We start from the raw sequence: 18,909 nt of genomic DNA on the forward strand, positions 1-18,909 counted from the left end.
ACGGCAAATAAGTGGGTTCGCAAATTATTGTCTAGAATACCGGTACCCGGTGAGATGCATCTTCTCGCCGAGGATGAACGTTGAACGTAAGAGGACGCACCATAAACGAAGTGTTCTCATCCACGGTTGGGACGGCTCAAACCCTGAATGAACTTTCCACATACCGGGAATTAAAAGGACAAAAAGAACTAAAGACCGTGCACGGAGGAGTTAATGAAAGCTAATGGTGGTTTGTAGAAGGTTTCATTATATCGGCAGCGTGCAGCGTGGACGCATGTATGCAAGTGACATTGAGAGCAAGAGAGAGGTCTAGGTTTCATGAAAGAAAAACAGTTGAAGCGGATGTACAAATTGAAGATCGGCTTCGCCGGTGGTGATTCACCGCCGCCACATATAAGGTATGGCATTGACATGCGAAAGGATGCTATGTTGATCATGCTCGGGGATAAAAATAATACATATACATATCGAAAGTGAACGAACAAAAAACGAACAGCAACGCTACGCTGCGATACCAGGTACGCCTGGCAAGGTCTTTGCAGGCGTGCTATCTTCCTGCGCGTCTCCCAGACTTATGCTCGTCAGATCACGCACCAGCACATTCGCATTCGCGTCCCCGCTCCTTGAAAGCGGGCTTATCGGTTCAGCGAGCGAGTCTGCCATCGACGACACATCTGACGCCGATGAGTCGCGCGTTCTCGCCGTATCTAATCGCGGGAGTGCCGTACTGGCGGTGGTGGGGAAATTCGACGAGGTTGTCGACGAAATGCTGGCGCGCGACGAGAAGAACCCGCCCAGTTTGCGGCTGATCGACGCGGTCTCGGCTGTCGATGGCGCGGGCGACGTGACCGACGCAGGGGGCGCAGGGGCAGGCGCAGCAGCGGGGGCGGGCGCAGCCGCAGCAGTCGCCTTGGTGTTCCAGAGCTTGAATCCCCACCCTTGATTCGCGGGCATTGCCTTCGACGTGGGGTCTTGCCAGGCGACAGACGCTGGCACTGGCGGCGGTTTGAGGTCTGCAGGCTGCTCTGGCGTGCCTACGTTGTTCTCTGCGATAAACTCTCGAAGCGCCTTCACGCAGGTATCGCTCGCATCCCGAGCCTCGAACGCCTCTCCCAATTCGAGACGTGCCTCCTCCAGCTCATTCTTCAGCGTCTTGATCTCGGCGCGGAGAGACTCGACCTCGGCTATGATCGACGCATCAGGGGAGGAGAGCATGAGTTCCATGCGAGGCGGCGATCGACCAAAGTGCATCGACTGCCTGCGCGAGCCCTGGTCGGGCTCGTTGAAGGGGAATTGCTGTGAGTGGGGGCTGTTGCGCAGGTCGCCACCAAGGAGGCTTCCGGAGTCGGATACCGATGATATCCGTCGGTGGGCGTTCTTGAGCGGCGTGAAGCTGGAGGGGGATGATAGGGAAAGGGGGGTGAATGATGCGCGTTTGGACGCCAGTGGCGTTGAAGTTGCCCGCCCCATATCTGGTGCTGCAAGGACTGTAGATTGCCTCCTTGACTCGGTCTGCAGGCGCATGAGGCCCCGCCTTGAGTAACATTTAGTAATTGAGCGCTCCGAGGTAGCGGAAACGTACCTGCTCTCTTCCACTTTAGATCTCAACATGGCGATAGCGTCTTCGTCATCTTTAATCTTTCGGCGAGCCTCTGTAAGCTCTTCTTCCATGGTTGTGCATTTGTCTGTCGTCAATTGCAATGCATCGGTCAGCCTCGCTTCATTCGCGTTTGCTGTGCTGACGATCGCAAGAAGGTCGTCTCGTTCTTTGGTCATATTCCCCAGGGATTGCCGGAGCTGCATTATTATCGATGCGAGAACGTGGGGATCCAGGGATTCGCGTTTGCGTTCATCTCCTGGCTGCGGGTTCGCATTGGGAGCAAAAAGGGTATCCGCCGGCGTGTTAGGCTGCGATTCAAGATATGTAAGCTGATGTTCCAAATCAATGCTGAGATCAATCGAATGGCGGGCGGTTGGGAGAAATGCGCGATGGGCGTCGTCTTCGTCGTGAGTGGTCATGGTCGTTGAACAAAAGGAGTCGTGGCTAAATGGCCATACAAATTGGCGAAATGCACACTGCCAGCGGAGCACGTGGAACACGCTAAACTTTGATTCCTCCGATGTTACAACGGGTATGTTTCCGTTTCCTTGATGTCAAGACGACTTCAAAGGTCAAACGACAGGGAGAAACTGTACAATTACCATTTGATACATACACGAATACATAATCTTAGTTCTCTAACTTCATGGAAGTTTATATACCTTTGCATAAACTTTTATTCTTTCAGTTACTATTCCGACGCATGTGTTAGCGCATCAACCGCTATAATCCCGTCTCGTTCACTCCAAGGGTAACCCCAGCGGTGAAGCCATTCGCGAACGCCAGTTGCTAGGCGCAGCCTGGAGGCCCCGCGGGCAGCATCCTGAGTACCCGTATGTTTTTCCTCGCCAACGACGATGTACGCTGATATTTCCCCGTCAATCATACCGCCGTAGCCAAGACATGAAACACTCACCTAATCCGTAAAAATGCTCGCGTTCAAGCTACGTAACGTCACGTTAGGATCAAAGTGTCGCCGCCTGTCGGGCGTTTCGAAGCACGACTCACCAACAACAAGAACTGCTCCAGCACCTCAGTCGCCTCATTGGAATGCAGCCCATGCAAGTCCAGCACACATTCTGTTCTTTCCTCGGATGTCAGCTTGCCATCCCCGGTGTCACGTCGGGCAATCCCCAGGCAAATCCCGAGACCACCTCCGCACGGGCGACCACGGCTCGCTCGGTCGCCAGGATCGTCAGACCAGGCCACATCCCTCGCCCGCACAGCTTGCTCTGCTGTCTTCGCACGCTCTCGAACGAGTTTACCCGCCGCATCCGCCATCTCAGTGCTCATTTTGGCGTTCAATTCGTGCCCCTCGCGGCTGAACCGCTTTGCGGATGCGCCATCGCCACGTCGCCAAGCAGCGGCAGCGCGGGACAAGCAGGCATTTCGAGCCGCACCCAGCTGCAGCGCCCGAGAACGGTACGACATGTACAGCCCGTTCAAAGCCTCGCCGGTGGGCAGGGTCGGCAGCAAGGTGGGTGGGTGCAACTTCAGCCTTGGTGACGGCCTAGGTGCGATGATCGCTGTTATATTGTGGAGGGCATCGGCGTTGCTACCCATGACTTCGCGGCGAGCTGCTACGGCGGCTGGTGATTCGGCTGCGGGTTTCTTTACTGCGGCCGAGAAGCGCGTCCGACTTGGGTCGTAGTAGCCCCCGCCGCCACCTCTGCGAGCTCTGCCATCGCCGCCTTCGTAATTCAAAACGGGGAATTCGTCTACAGGCGCAGCGTGGGCAGGGGCTAAAGGACCCTGCCCTGGACCTATATGTGCTCGGGCGACGGCTGCATTGAGACTATTGATATCCACATCCTTGGGAAGATGGTGCAGGAACTCGCACGACTCGTTTTTAGCACAGGTACCACGGAGCCAGAATCGACACAAAGCCCTTTCTAGGTCGTGGCTAGTGCGGTGTCAATCAAGGATGCTGATGAGGGGGTGAAGCAGCTCACCTGAAACGACAATCGGCTCGGAGACATTCTCCTGCTACGAAGTATCTGCAAACGCGGTTTCCACCTTGGACAGGCCTTCCGTTGACGTATCGGGCACCAGGGCGTCCTGGAGGACTAGTGTTGTTGTACCCAGCCCTACCACCTCGAATGGGTATATTACCTTGCCCGTTCTGCCCATCTCGGGACACTACAGTCACTCGGCCACCCATCTGTTGCACTCGAACTTGATGGCCTTGGGTCGTCGTGGGCAGGGAGCGATCAATGAGCCATGCCATCGACCGCTCGAAGTCGTAGCCATTGTTAGCCAGGGCATCTTCTAATTCAGACGGGGCCAATGTCGAACCAAATACAGAGCTAAGAACATCGAATGGAGTCATGCCGTCAGTGAGCATGAAGTTCTCAGAGTCAGGATCATTGCTTTCAGGCGGGGACTGAGTGTCCATATCTGTGTAGTAGGGATGCTGGTATCCCAAATTATCGAAGTAGCGGTAGTCTTCCGGCGACATGGAGGCGTTCGAATTGGTGGTTGACCACGGCGTATCAAAATCAGAGACAGTGATGGGGAACGGGGTAATATCTTTGTTCGAAAATGGGTCGAAATCGACGTCGTCGTCGTCATCTTCCGGCTGGAGGGATGAGCGGAGTGATGAGCTGCTGTTAGATTGCTCCGGTATCAATGGAGCAGCAATAGCCAGATTCGACGTGGCGCGAGGGGAATTGTGTGCCCATAGATCAGGTGATGGTGTATCCGAGCGCTGAACAGAATGCGAGAATCCCGGGATGAATGACGCCGCGGACAGCGGCCGCTGAATGGGCTTGAATTCAGAGGCCTTTGCGTTGAGCAATCGAGGGGATGATAGCGGCGAAGCGGGTAAACTTGCTGTATACTGAGCATGTGCTTGGGTAGCTTGCGCGTGAGCTAGCACTGGGGAAGAGTGCGGTGAATACCCTTCCAAGCTGCGAGCTGACATATAAGATGACGGCTGCCCATTAGTGCCACCTGCCAGAGGCGACGTGACGGGAGTGTGGGGTCTACGGAAGACCATAGCGAGAGGTGAAGTCGGAGCCGAAGTCGGGGTATCAGGCCTTGCGGGGTAGAGCCGTGTAGAATGCGAAGAAGCTCTAGACGATGGCCGGGAAATAGGGCGACGAGTCGGTGTCAGGAACAGGAATGGGACACCTGCGACATCGTCGCGATGCTTGTGCATAAGGTCCAGCACACTCTGCTCTAGCTGTACATTGGCCGACGTTCAACGCAAGCCCCGCTGAGGAAGATAAAAAACCGCACCGTTTCATCATCGAGCCCGAAGCTGTCCTTGAGCAACTTCTTCAGATCATCCTCCAACTCATTGTCGAGGTAGAACACGACTTTCGAGGCTAGATTCAACGAGACGCGGTTCTGGTCATCCCCTTCAGCGTCGCTGTCGTAGCTGTCTGGGGATTTGCTCTGCCGCGCGATCAGTGAGAGCTGGGCTTTGGTATGGGGGAACTTCGAGTCCGATGAGCCTGAGTCGATACCGTTACCATTGCCGTTGACTTCTGTCGCAGAAGCAGACAAAGAGAGGGACATTAGGACTGGGGACGAGGGTGTCCCTGTCGTGGTGAGAAGAGAAAAATGATAGAAAGGAAGAGCGTAACGCGGCTACAAACCTTGGCTCATATTTGGAAGTTAGCGCATCAGCTTATGTAGGCGTCATCGCAAGCAGACTGCACACATTCTGCAGACTCTTCTTTCAGTTTAGCTCGTATATTGCATGATCAGCTCTTTACAGCACCGACGCTACTGGCCCAGGAAATATCTGATAACGCAATTCGAAAGGGCCTAATACTGCACTCAACACGTTCAAGGTACATGGACACCGTAACCGTGAGAATCGCTATTAAGGGTTATTTGGTCTTGTGAGTATAGAAGGACGTCGAGCTTATTTACTTCCTTGTACTGTGGGTGAGGAGGGCGTTCGTTAGGAAGCATACGAATCAACGTTTTACCAGAGTACTTCGTAGGATATGTCGTACATTGTCCGGAGTACAAAATACTATTGTCTGAAGGAAATTGAAGTATCACTAGCTTTCCTCCGGGCAGCAATGTATCCAACTACCCTTGACGACCCTACCGCGATTCGAAGTCTAGATGTGTGAGGAAGCTGATAAGAGAATGGCAGGATGTTAAGTAGTAAACACACGTCTCAGGATATCTTGTTTACCTGACTCAATGAAGGAGCCGCATTACCTTCGCAAATGAAGAGGCTCCCCTCTCTGGGAAGTTTTGGTATGACAGTCTACTGTTCGATGGGTGTATGGTATTGGACTTGCCTTGGCTGCAGGTTTCTTTGAAGGGCTGAGAAGCCAGGCCCTACAAAAGGAGAATTTCGCCTTGAGTCTGCTGAATGTCCATCTCAACCATTAGCGCAGCGTTGGGTGTACAGCATTGGTGACAAGTATAAGTCATTAAGAAAGTATACGATGTCGTCTGTGCTACTTTCAACACTAATGCACATACGGTCAGCCTAATTATTCCAGTCACTTTGTGCCCATACGCGCTTGTCGACGTTTCGAAAGCTGGTGGAATCAGACAGGGATTGGAGGGTTGGCGCAGACACTGTGACACAGTTAGAGCCATAGTCGTTTCCTGAGACAGATACCACTATAGGATCCATGTATTACACAACGTGCAGGATGGGATAATGTAGCGTGTAATAGGCAATTGCTACGTGAGAACTATCTTTGATAATGAATGCATAATGATATTTACATTAGACAATAAGTAGATAATGTAAGTAAGCATTATTCTCACAGTCAATATGCAAACATAACATGAAACAAACTTAATCCTTAGCCTGAGAATATCCTATTAACATAATGACATAGTCATTCCGTAGTAATTAGATATTGTGCGGGTATTGTGTTGGTAAGTATACAGAAAATATAAGTCATTGTTTATTCAATATTGATCGTCTATTAGAGTGTCCATTACACGGTCAATATCTTTTGTAGCATTTCGGAAATCATTGACTAATGTATGTGCTATTGATTCCATAGTTATTGCATATTCCCCTTGTTAATTTGTATTCAATATGTTATCTCAATGGTCAGATATCCATCGCAGATTGTATGAGATAGACTTCATGTATTCCATGCTACATTATGACTGATATCTGGGATTAATATATATAAAATATGTGATTGTAATATATGGGAAATAGGTGATCATGGTATATGGGGAATACATGATCACAATATATGGAGAATATGTGATTGTAGTATATGGAGAATATGTGATTGTAGTATATGGGGAATACATGATCACAATATATGGAGAATACGTGATTGTAGTATATGGGGAATACATGATCACAATATATGGAGAATACGTGATTGTAGTATACGGGGAATACGTGAATGCAGTATATGGAGAATACATGAATGTAGTATATGGGAAATACGTGAATGCAGTATACGATGAATATGTGATTGCAGTATATGGAGAATATGTGATCACAATATACAGGGAATACATGATCACAATATACGGGGAATACATGATCACAATATACAGGGAATATGTGATCCTAGAGTGGGGGAAATATGCAGTGCACTTTCCCTGACCTGAGTATGGAAACATTAAGGTTGTACCAAGGACTATGAGAGGGGTCTCCTTATTTTTGGTATGGTTGACTCTACTTGGACAAGATGACCCCTCATCAGGGAATTTACATCTCACTTGCTCCCTTTTTTACTTTTACTACATTGTGAAAGCCTAAAAGTAACAGAAGCAATGCCTCTGAGCCTACACATTTTAGCCTACTTTTCGCTACTTTTTTGTCAATATCTTTCTGTGCTATGGAGCTGACAGAAAGTTCATTGCCTGGCCCGTTGCCAATCGGTAAAGAATCAGCCTTAACCCTGCTGCTGCCATTTTTGTCTGTATCAAGCATTATTGAATCATCATTGACTCCAACTTCAAGCAGCTTAACACCATCAAGCCCGCTGGACATTGCCCGCTCAGTGCACGCAACCCCTGTCACTATTTCTCCATCACTCTGGGCGGGCAAGACTGATGACTCTTATGATTCCGCAGAGCCTGCAGGGCCCATAGAGCTTGTAGAATTGGCAAAATCCAACATCTCTTCTAAGTCACCCTCTCTGATCACAGAATCGTCTCTGTCATGCTCATCCAAACAAGAGTCCTCATATGCTTTGTCGTTGACCGTCAGCTCGCTGCTTCCATCAGAATAAGTCCTTCCAGTCACGGGTCCAGAAAACATTCCTAACCTCGCGCCGTATCATTCACCCAGATCGCCCACTGTGAACCCTGATTCCAGCCACCTCCGCTCTCCTCCGTCTATGACCAAAAGGAGTACATATGAAACCATAGCGAACATATGCATCATATGTGTAACGTACGGTGCATACGTAACGTACGGTGCATACGTAACGTACAGTGCATACGTAACGTACGGTGCATACGTAACGTACGGTGCATACGTAACGTACGGTGCATACGTAATGTACGGTGCATACGTAATGTATGGTGCATACGTAACGTACGGTGCATACGTAATGTACGGTGCATACGTAACGTACGGTGCATACGTAACGTACGGTGCATACGTAACGTACAGTGCATACGTAACGTACGGTGCATACGTAACGTACGGTGCATACATAACGTAATGTACAGTGCCGAGAAGGACTTCCGTGACGGAACAAGATCTACGGGCAGAGCTGTCACAGTGAGGGTGATCAGCATTTGGGCGCTCACTGTCCTGTGGTCACTCCATAGCGGTATGTGGTCGACTTGGTGCATACTGGCTGGGTTCTGGTAGATATGTCGCAGGACGAGAACGAGGCGAACATGAACGGCTGCATGAACAGCTACAGTGACTTGGGCTCTGTGTTACTATGAGGGGTGTTGGGGTAGGTTGCATGGTGGTAGGAGGCTGGGCTTGTACAACAAATGGAGCTTGATCATGTCGAGGGGAATGAGAGCAAGAGCGCGAGGACAAACACAACCATAACCCCAGGATCACAACCACCGTAGGCTGCTGCCCCTCAAGAGGGAACTGCCCAGGCGCATACTGTCCAGGTGGATACTGCCCAGGAAACTGCGAACCTTGAGGTAGAAGGACCTGAGTGGGGGGTATTTGCGGTCCTGGTGGTGAATAGTAGGATTGAGGGGGATAACTTTGCGAACCTCCCGGGACCTGTATGATCTGTGGAGGCAGATTTTGTGAGCGTAAAGATGAACACAACCACAATCAACGAGAATGGTGGCTCCTAGAACACTGGCTACACGAGGAACAAAATCTTAACCTTTGTCACACTGATAGTACTCTGAGTGCTTGATGCAACCACTGCAACCAAATACATCCATACCTCAGGATGGCCGTAATGCAACTTGCCACCAATTCACACCACTGAACATTTGTTTGTGTGAGGAAGAAAGTAATATTTGAGCTAAGGTCACTGTGCACAGTACAAGACTATCTATATACTAGTAGCCACATGTATCTGTAGTCTGAGTCCATATCTGCATGCATGTGCATTGTGAGCATGCCCCTGGTAGCCCCTAAGGGGCTTCCTGAATACAGAACACTTGAGCTTGAATCACTTATTCTCCGTATATTGTGATCATGTATTCCCTGTATATTGTGATCATGTATTCCCCGTATATTGTGATCATGTATTCCCTGTATATTGTGATCACATATTCTCCATATACTGCAATCACATATTCATCGTATACTGCATTCACGTATTTCCCATATACTACATTCATGTATTCTCCATATACTGCATTCACGTATTCCCCGTATACTACAATCACGTATTCTCCATATATTGTGATCATGTATTCCCCATATACTACAATCACATATTCTCCATATACTACAATCACATATTCTCCATATATTGTGATCATGTATTCCCCATATACCATGATCACCTATTTCCCATATATTACAATCACATATTTTATACATATTAATCCCAGATATCAGTCATAATGTAGCATGGAATACATGAAGTCTATCTCATACAATCTGCAATGGATATCTGACCATTGAGATAACATATTGAATACAAATTAACAAGGGGAATATGCAATAACTATGGAATCAATAGCACATACATTAGTCAATGATTTCCGAAATGCTACAAAAGATATTGACCGTGTAATGGACACTCTAATAGACGATCAATATTGAATAAACAATGACTTATATTTTCTGTATACTTACCAACACAATACCCGCACAATATCTAATTACTACGGAATGACTATGTCATTATGTTAATAGGATATTCTCAGGCTAAGGATTAAGTTTGTTTCATGTTATGTTTGCATATTGACTGTGAGAATAATGCTTACTTACATTATCTACTTATTGTCTAATGTAAATATCATTATGCATTCATTATCAAAGATAGTTCTCACGTAGCAATTGCCTATTACACGCTACATTATCCCATCCTGCACGTTGTGTTATACGTGGTGATACTATGCGAATGAGAGGAACAAGACGAATAGGGGTTTCTTGTGATTCTAGATTTATCCACCACTCGTGACGTCATTTTGTCAGTAAAGTAGCAACGAACAACTTGAAATTCGGACGAAAATCATTCTTGAGTTTGTTTTTGCTCTGATCTCCTTCTCTCCTTCCTACCTTCATCACCGTCGACGATGGCAGCGACTGGATCACTGCCAGCGCTGAACATTCCCCTCACGAAGGAGCGCGACTACGCCCCCCATTCGGAGCCAGCGTCGCCGTCGAAGGCCTCGCGCAATGTCCAGACAAAATCACTCGACTCTGATACGGACACGACGGCAACAAACTCGGACGATGAGTTCGACTGGGACAACGACGACGAGTTCTCTCGCCCGGATCCGGCAGAACGGAAGAAGGCCAAACGCTTCCGAGCTTTATGGGTCGCATTCATGATGCTCGCGAGACCGATAAGAGTCATTCTACTCAGCATACTTGGCGCCGGTATCCTCATAACGCCCTTTATCGTGGTGCATTTGGAGTTTAGGCAAAATGTGGTGTATGACCATGTTCGCTTGTGGTCGCTGTGGTTCTCTATCGCATGGGCTGCTGGATGTGTCACGTATCTTGTCGTGGACGGCCTCCCAAGACTGATTGTTGCGGTCACATGGATGTTCGGCGGCCAGCTGGAGCGCATTAAGATGCAACTTGAAGTACGTTTTCATTGAGTGGTTTCTGGTATATATTAGGCATTGAACTCGTTAACTCCTTCTAGCTAACTTCCGCCGTCTCGGGATGGATCAAACTCGCCCTTGACATCAGCTGGGCCTGGATTGCGCTTTCCGTCTTGCAGGAGGTCTACAAACCACCCGGCACGTACTGGTCGACCGTCAACCGTGTGATGCAAGCACTTTTCGCGGCAGGCATAATCATTCTTGTCGAAAAGGTCTTTTTGCATTTCGTTGCAATCAATTTCCACGAAAAGGCTCTTGCAGATAGATTGAGCGAGAACAGGGCAGGACTCAAGGCCCTCGACCGGCTTTCGAATGCGCAATTCACGACTCCGACCTCCAGGAAGCATTATTCCTTTGGGATTGGTAAGGGAGAAAAGGGACATAAGCACAACGCATCTAGCTTGGGTAACATGGACGGGCTCGCCATGCAACCAAAGAGCGGACCTTCTAGCCTGGAGAGCTCCCCCATCTTTGAAAAGCATGCCAATCCAAAAGATATGTCCAAATCCGCGCGTAAGCAACGCCGCAAGAAAGCCATGGCGTCGATCATCGTCGATCAAGTCGGCGGTGCTATTGGTCAAGTTGCGTTAAAGAATTCACGGTTCAATCGGGAAGGCGAGATTGGCGGGTTGCACTCTGCGAGACGGTTGGCTAGGAAGCTGTTCAGTGCTTTGAGTCAGAGCGATCCCCCACGGAGCCATCTCGTCGTGGACGATTTCATCCCATATTTCAGGAGCGAGGAAGAGGCGAAAGCTGCGTTTGTGCTGTTTGATAAGGATGGGAATGGGGATATTACGAAGAAGGAGATGAGGGAGGCTGTTCAAAGAATTTATCGGGAGAGGAAAGCTTTGACCGCTAGTTTGAAGGTAGGCTTTCAATCTCCAAAGTATCGGGCCTTATCTTAACGAAATGTTCGATGTCGCATTTCTCCAGGACGTCGGCTCTATTGTAGCTAAACTCGACGCCGTTCTCCTTTGTATTGCGCTACTCATCGTCCTGTTCGCCGCGCTTCTCATCTTCAATAGGAAGAACACGTTGGCATCATTGGTCCCGCTCGCGACAATCGTGTTAGGATTCTCGTTCATCTTCGGTCACTCGGCGCAGACATTATTCGAATCGGTATGTTTAGTGTCTTCATGTCGCCAGATGAATTTAACCGTTACGGTGCCTTAGCTTATCTTCATCTTCTCGACCCACGTCTTTGATGTTGGAGATCTTGTTATGATTGATGATCAGGTACGTCCTGTTGCCATCTTCCAACCATCTGACCGTTGAATACAAAAATATACTCATCGCTACAATTTTTCAGCCTCTTTTCGTCCGTGAATTCGGTCTATTTTCGACCACGTTCAGGCGTGTTGATGGTCAAGAGATCATTGCCCCAAATGCCCTCCTTGCCTCCGCGAAGCTGATCCACAATCTGCGTCGCTCCAATTCCATGTGGGAGACAACAAAGCTGATGGTATCATATGATACACCCCTGGAGAAACTGGAGGAGCTGAGGAACAAAATTAGTGCGTATGTCCAGGCGAACAACAGGGACTGGTCCGGCTGCGCACTGAACATTGATAAAATGGAGTACCAAAACGCAATCCATTTGATCGTGGCTATAGAACGTGAGTAGAGCATATTTATGGGACCGGAAGCAGGTTAGCTGAGCGTGGGTCATGATGCATCATTTGTAGACCGTCCGAATTGGCAAGATTGGGGCGGACGCTGGGCTCGCCGCACCGCGTTCATGCGGAACCTCAGGACGGTGCTTGAGGAACTCGACCTGCGCTACTCGATGCCTGTGCAGCCTGTGATTCTTCCGCCTCCGCCTCCCCAGTATCAGTCGATGTACCCTAGAGGTTCTGGATTTAGGTCCACCTCGTTTGGGGCAAGTCCGTATGGGGGAGCGACCTATGGGGGGAGCGCTGCACCGAGCAGTTTGAACCTCGGTGGGAGGGAGGATATGGGTAATGCAGGGACCTTTACGCCCGGAGGGGCTGCTGGCGCTGCGGCCGGTCAGACTTTGAGAGCGCCTGGACCTGTGTTGAGGGAGGGTCCTGGCTTCTTTAGCGGTTCGGCGTCGTGAGGGGGGAAGAGAAGCTTGGTGAGCTGAAGGTACCGTGCTATCATTTATAGATTTGCTGTCGCATATGCCATGATTACTGTCATCCATGGACATCTCATACTACATATATACATCATACATACATATGGACTCACCAGGTGAAACTAACTGCTGGAATATCTTAGACTTTGACATGCCTCGCTTTGGGCAACCTTTGCGGTCGCCTGTTTATATGTTTGCATTTGCTTCGTTATCTCGTTTATTACAAAAGTTGCACGGGATGTGTTGTTGGAACTAGAGGATTTGAGTACTTCTCGATGTCTTTCACAATCACTTTGCTGGTGGCAATATCGCTACGCTCACAAGCCGCAGATCTGATACATGATCATGCCATTTCAGAGCTTACTTTCTAAAGTATATCACAGCATGATCAGATAGTGTATGTCGGCCTTCGCCTCGAAGGAACCTGATACTCTCAATGAAAGCCCCTAAAGTCACTTTCTTGATCGAGGATCACGTGCCCATTTCTTGGTGTTTCCTTTGCCACTTTAAGTTCAGTGGTTTCAACGCTGCACTCACGCTACGCCTATTCCGCCGCAACCTCCTTTCATTCGCGCGGACATCAAGCTATGGGAATCTGTGGAACATCAAGAGGGAACTCATTTGGGAGACGACCGGTAGGTCCCTTCATACCGACATTACCAAGGCCTCGCAATTCCCGAACGTACAAACGTTCATTGTCCAAATATTCGCGAAACGATTCCCTTCTGGTCTCTGTTCTACAATGCTCGAGAATGTGGTTTGATAACCGATTCTGACTTGCCCTATTCGATTGTTGAAGGTTCAGAAGAAGGTCGTGGTATGTGGTGACGGTGCTTGTGGTGCGTGATATAGACATGTGGACCACGGCATAAAGTGCTAATAAACATTACAGGAAAGACATCGCTCTTGAATGTCTTCACAAGAGGCTTTTTTACTTCCGTATAGTGCGTCCCTATCTACGCGACCCCGGCATATACCCTAATTCGCAATCTCCACTTTGGTGCCTTCGTTGCCACTCCATCTGTTTATCAATCCTCCAGTGAACCAACGGTGTTTGAGAACTACGTACACGACATACAAGTCGACGACCAACTCGTCGAGCTAAGTCTATGGGATACAGCGGGTACGGCACATTCCTTGCGATCACCCCGGAGGCCCGTGTATTCTTCTGCCGCATTAAATGACTGATAGTGCTTGGAGTTGCTCAGGCCAAGAAGAATTCGATCGTCTACGGTCGCTGAGTTATGCAGAAACTCATGTTATAATGATATGTTTCTCGGTACGTCCTTTCACTCAACTTTGATTCATGAATGGATGGCAAATGACAATTTCACCCTTTGTTATTTTGTTGATGCACTCTGCGTATCGGATCTCATTCTAATTCTCATTTCTAGGTTGACAATCCAACATCCCTGGAGAATGTCGAATCAAAGGTTAGTTTCCCTTGTGTCGGCCTTGATCATGGCCCGCTTGACTTACGGTCTTCTCTCGCCGCCGTGCCTTGCACTATAATCCAGTGGCTAGACGAGATCCTGGAGTATTGTCCCGGCGTAAAGGTGCGTTCTCTAGCAAGTTCCACTTTCGATATGCTGAAACTGGGAGCAGTTGGTCCTCGTAGGCATGTTGCACATCCTTCTACTACTCAATATGCACACTAAAAATACCCCCCTAGCGCTCAAATGCGATCTTCGTGAAGACCGAGCGGTGAAGGAGAGACTGATCCGATATGGCACACATCCAGTGGAGTATGAGGAAGGGCTTGCCGTTGCCAGACGAATACGAGCCTCAAGATATCTAGGTACGTAGATGTCGAATGCCATGTCCCTCATCCGAAGCGACGTGAACTCATTGATGTCTATCGCTATAGAATGCAGCTCGAAGCACAATCGGGGTGTAGCAGAAGTCTTCTACGAAGCTGCCCGCGTGTCGTTGAGTACAAGGTCAAAAGGGTCCAGTAGCGGCTGCATAATAATGTAGCCTCTCGCAGAGTTGCAATCCGTTGATTTGTATTGTCTATGCTGGGGACCGTGTACCACTGGGATGTCTTTTCGCTTCATCTATTTCACTGTATACTGCTGTCAATTATTACGATCCTTACAATATGGATACCCGTCCGATAATAATATCGCTCGTTTCAATGTAGAGTAGGCGTGTTGGCTATCCCATTGGAAAGGTGGCATGCGTTGGGGTACTAGCAACAAACCCACGACGAGTCAAAAGTAGAATTGCTAAAAAGGCAAGTTGGCACATGGTCTATGTGCTAGCTAACCTGCACTGTCTTGGACCATCCTTCATTAGCATTATCACGTCTTTTCTAATCGCCGCCAATACAACGTCCGCCATTTACACGCGAGCTCATATCTCTATATATCTGAAGTCATCTTCATTTCTCGGACGCCTGAGCTATTGTAAATAAATTGAGACCCCCACAACACTGAGGTGAGCTTTTACTTCTTCAATGGCATCCGTCATGTATATACTTACTTGTACTCGTAGTTTATATTTTCTACGGCACGTTGTATGAGGCTTGAAATGCCCATGATCTCGGAATCCGACGCAGAACTGGCAGCGTACCTGTCTTACGGCGAGCCACCTTCCAACAATTTATTATCCGCCGCCGACGAAAACCCAGCTCCGAACATAATAAACACTCTGCCACTAGAATTGCTTTCCAAGATCTTTCATGCCTTTTCCATACAGCATCTCCCTACACAAGCCCTGCGGGTCGCAGGGGTCTGCCGCTTGTGGCGAGACGTCTCCTACGCTACTCCTGAACTATGGGATCGGTTGCATATCAGAGCTCTTCCAGATGGACGTCTCGTCCCCAACCTAAATCTCATAAAGCTCTTACTGGCTCGCTCTGGGATACGTCCCCTTGACATCACTATGGATTGCCAACGTAATCTATTGGCCGATCAGGGCCAATCCAATGGGTTGAGGAGCTCGCAGAATATCGCTCTTCCCGTTCTCCTTGAGCATGCAAGCCGCTGGCGGAAGATCGACTTCACCCTCGCTGATCTCGACCAAAAGACTTGGGATGCACTAGGGAACGCATCCCCGTCGTTGCTTGAGGATGCAGAAATAAAAGCCCGTATAACTCTCCAGCAATCACAGCTGAACGCCCTCTCGAGGATGTTGTCATCCTGCACTCGGCTCACGCGGTGGGTATGGTCCCACCCCTTGCATGCACGTCTAGGTGTCCAGGTACCTTGGCACCAATTAACGACGCTGTGGTTGCACTGCCCAATATTATTCCCGTTGCTGGTGGACATCCTCAGTCAAAGCACTTCGTTAACAGCCTGTTTGGCTGTTGCAGTTTTCAAGGATGGCTTTATCGATAGCTCAACCCTTCCTGTGGTTCGACTCCCATTTCTGATATCTCTCGACATACGCATCTATACCGACTCTCCCACCGTGCCGCAGCTTTTCGACGCTCTCACTCTTCCTAGCCTCACCAAGCTTACCATAACCATCCCGATAGGGAGCACCACTATTCCCGCCTGGCCTCGGACACAATACCTCTCCTTCATTGCCCGCTCAAGAACCTCACTCGCAACACTCATACTAGAGAAGGTTAACATCTCCGAGGACGATATAATCGCTTGCTTGGAGCAATCGCAGCAGACTCTCACCAGGCTCTCTATCTCTGGCAGAATTGTACGGAATGTCTGCGACAAACTCCTTCAGAGGCTCACTATCGCCGAAGCCCCCACACTCCCCGGTGCAACCGACGAACATGTTGGGGTGGGGTTAGGGCTGTGCCCACATCTCGAGAGCATTCAGTTTATGGATGGTTGCCTTTGGTCGTCGGATGGGCTACTGGGTGAAATGGTTCGTTCTCGGTTTCATCCCGATAACATCTTTCGGCATGGTTTATGGCAGTTAAGCGTGGATTTCACCATAAGCGTTGACCAAGAACATGCTGTGGATAAAGAGATTCTTGTGCAGTTAGCAGAAGAAGGGCTGAGCATGCGATTTGACGACATACCTGGTCAGAGGTTGGCTATTGGATGGGTTCAATAGTCGGTCGTGAACGATATGTTTGCTTCCATGCCGCCAGTACGTCGTTGGAAGAATCTCAATCACCCATGAACCTCGACGGCCCAGTAAACGTCAAGCGAGATTCGGCGACGGACAGATTACAAGTACTACAGGCTACAACAACGGACGACTCATTATGCATCTACCTATATCGCAACACTACATTGTTAGGGTACTCACATATCCCATTGTATCAATACAGCCTCTTCTCTCCAAACATCCTTCGCCTCATGAGTTCCACCGGCTTCAACCCGGCAATCTTTCTCACAAGAAAACACCATACAGGTTCCCCACTCCATCCCTCTTTTAGCATCCCCACTCTTATCTTTTAAAGCCGCTTCCACCGCCTTCCTTCGCTCTTCATCAGTCATTTTAGACTTCGCTGCATCGTCGCTGCCCTCCCATTGCGATTTTAGGACGTTGATGAGATTGGGCATGAGCTGGACTTCGAAGATACGCGGAGAATTACAGTGTGGACACGGAGATATTCCAGAGGGTTTGTATGTACGTTTGACGGGTGGGACAACAGTGAACGCTGCCTTGGTCACGGGTAACGGTGGCGCAGGAGGAACAGGAAATAATTGATCGAATATCGCATCGGAGGCGAAAGGCAACGGACTGCCATTTAACTCGTACCTAAAGAATATTAGACCTTGGGATGCAATTTGAACAAGACAATGAACAAACCGAATACATTGGCTCCCCTCGTATCCCACCCGTTTGTTGAATCTGTCGAAAACATGATCGGTGTCCAGAGAGTTTTCGTACGCCTCCGAAGAGAATGAGTCGCCTTTCCCCTTCTTTCCTTCTGGTGGTTCGTCGTCTACCTGAACGCCCGAAGGTAACTTTGCCTTCGGCGGGGGTGGAATGTACTCTGATAGCGTAGACAGATAGAGGGGTGGGTATGCAGGCGCGGAAGACCATGGTGAATCCTCGAGAGTTGTCGATGCTAGTGCCGTCAGAAGTGATTCGTCGGAAGACTCTGATGCATCACTCTCCTCATCGCTCTCATCACTCTCATCGCCTTTTTCCGGGGTAGAAGGGACCGATGGCGTGGGGGCCCCACCAAACAGTTGATCGCCCAATCCGAATGGTCCAGGAGCCCCGCCACCACCTAACGAGAACGGGTTTCCCTTCAGCGCACTCCGTTGCTTTGCAGCAACTTCCTTGGCTTTCTGTTTCTCCTTCGCCTCCTTCCTGGCAAGCTTCTCTTTCAACTTGGTGGCGTACTTTTCATTGTATCGTAGCCCTCGCCACGCGCGCACGCTAAATTCGAGCGTTCACCCTTGTCTCCTCATGATCGGAAAAGAACCTACCTACCATCCTTTGATTGGCACTTTGCGCGGGCGCATCCCCACACATACAGCGCTCGGTCCATCGGAGAATTCTCGAACGGGCACCACATCTGGACTAATAATTCCATGGGCTGATCGCAAACTTTACAATGGGACGATTCAAACGCGGGTTCCCTTGCAGGGAGAAATGCCTTGTTGAGAGCGAATTAAGTTACAGGCGTACATACGACATGGAATGATAATCCGTACAGGATGTCCGCCGATACGAGAGACTGCGGCGTCGGCGGTGTCCGCTGCGTTGTCTATGGGACCATCAGGGACGCCAAGCAGCACTGGGGTTTCCACCTCTGATCTATCGTCCTCATCTGAATCGGACCAATCCTCCTCAATTGGCATAGTAGAGAAACGGATGTGTGGGAGCCTAAGGGGGTAGGAGAACGTTGATCAGTTTCAAGTTCTTTGCGAAAAAGATGCAAGTTGGCAAAGATCAGTTATGCATGAATGGTATAATTGTTGAAAGACTCGTCACGTTCCGTTAGGACAGAGAAACTCTGCCCCTCCAGCTTCAGACTCGTCATCTAATAAACTCATCATAGTACGATCAGGGAAATTTGGACTCACTGGTTGGTTGTGGTGGTGATGAATCAAGCAGCAGAGCCGAAGAAAAATAAATCGGAGGACGACGCAAATAGAGCACAACA

The 18,909-nt window shown here is 49.2% G+C and overlaps 7 protein-coding genes across 7 annotated transcripts; 3 read left to right on the forward strand and 4 right to left on the reverse strand.

Moving 5' to 3' along the window:
• Positions 1–501: 501 nt before the first annotated feature.
• PC9H_006286 (uncharacterized protein) lies at positions 502–2,019 on the reverse strand (the record flags this gene model as incomplete). Its single annotated transcript, XM_036775837.1, has 2 exons — positions 502–1,534; positions 1,583–2,019. 2 exons carry the CDS (start codon positions 2,017–2,019, stop codon positions 502–504), a joined length of 1,470 nt encoding a protein of 489 aa, XP_036631856.1.
• Positions 2,020–2,291: 272 nt separating this feature from the next.
• Positions 2,292–5,122, reverse strand: PC9H_006287 (uncharacterized protein; the record flags this gene model as incomplete). Its single annotated transcript, XM_036775838.1, has 5 exons — positions 2,292–2,464; positions 2,517–2,544; positions 2,609–3,503; positions 3,553–4,784; positions 4,841–5,122. The coding sequence occupies 5 exons, from the start codon at positions 5,120–5,122 to the stop codon at positions 2,292–2,294; spliced, it is 2,610 nt and encodes an 869-aa protein (XP_036631857.1).
• A 2,713-nt stretch (positions 5,123–7,835) lies between these two features.
• On the reverse strand, positions 7,836–8,359 carry PC9H_006288 (uncharacterized protein; the record flags this gene model as incomplete). Its single annotated transcript, XM_036775839.1, has 2 exons — positions 7,836–7,894; positions 8,218–8,359. The coding sequence occupies 2 exons, from the start codon at positions 8,357–8,359 to the stop codon at positions 7,836–7,838; spliced, it is 201 nt and encodes a 66-aa protein (XP_036631858.1).
• Positions 8,360–10,237: 1,878 nt separating this feature from the next.
• PC9H_006289 (uncharacterized protein) lies at positions 10,238–12,851 on the forward strand (the record flags this gene model as incomplete). Its single annotated transcript, XM_036775840.1, has 6 exons — positions 10,238–10,753; positions 10,816–11,640; positions 11,708–11,893; positions 11,948–12,010; positions 12,084–12,390; positions 12,460–12,851. 6 exons carry the CDS (start codon positions 10,238–10,240, stop codon positions 12,849–12,851), a joined length of 2,289 nt encoding a protein of 762 aa, XP_036631859.1.
• Positions 12,852–13,308: 457 nt separating this feature from the next.
• On the forward strand, positions 13,309–14,849 carry RHO3 (Rho GTPase; the record flags this gene model as incomplete). The annotated part of the gene is made up of 9 exons (XM_036775841.1): positions 13,309–13,629; positions 13,672–13,711; positions 13,765–13,816; positions 13,913–13,995; positions 14,081–14,151; positions 14,267–14,305; positions 14,390–14,432; positions 14,545–14,670; positions 14,740–14,849. 9 exons carry the CDS (start codon positions 13,309–13,311, stop codon positions 14,847–14,849), a joined length of 885 nt encoding a protein of 294 aa, XP_036631860.1.
• Positions 14,850–15,404: 555 nt separating this feature from the next.
• On the forward strand, positions 15,405–16,895 carry PC9H_006291 (uncharacterized protein; the record flags this gene model as incomplete). Its single annotated transcript, XM_036775842.1, has 1 exon — positions 15,405–16,895. One exon carries the CDS (start codon positions 15,405–15,407, stop codon positions 16,893–16,895), a length of 1,491 nt encoding a protein of 496 aa, XP_036631861.1.
• Positions 16,896–17,089: 194 nt separating this feature from the next.
• PC9H_006292 (uncharacterized protein) lies at positions 17,090–18,604 on the reverse strand (the record flags this gene model as incomplete). Its single annotated transcript, XM_036775843.1, has 4 exons — positions 17,090–17,549; positions 17,601–18,179; positions 18,230–18,399; positions 18,458–18,604. 4 exons carry the CDS (start codon positions 18,602–18,604, stop codon positions 17,090–17,092), a joined length of 1,356 nt encoding a protein of 451 aa, XP_036631862.1.
• Between the last annotated feature and the right edge of the window lie 305 nt (positions 18,605–18,909).

This window comes from Pleurotus ostreatus (assembly GCF_014466165.1).
Source record: "Pleurotus ostreatus strain PC9 chromosome Unknown scaffold_4, whole genome shotgun sequence".
In the NCBI taxonomy this organism is placed as follows: Eukaryota; Fungi; Basidiomycota; class Agaricomycetes; order Agaricales; family Pleurotaceae; genus Pleurotus; species Pleurotus ostreatus.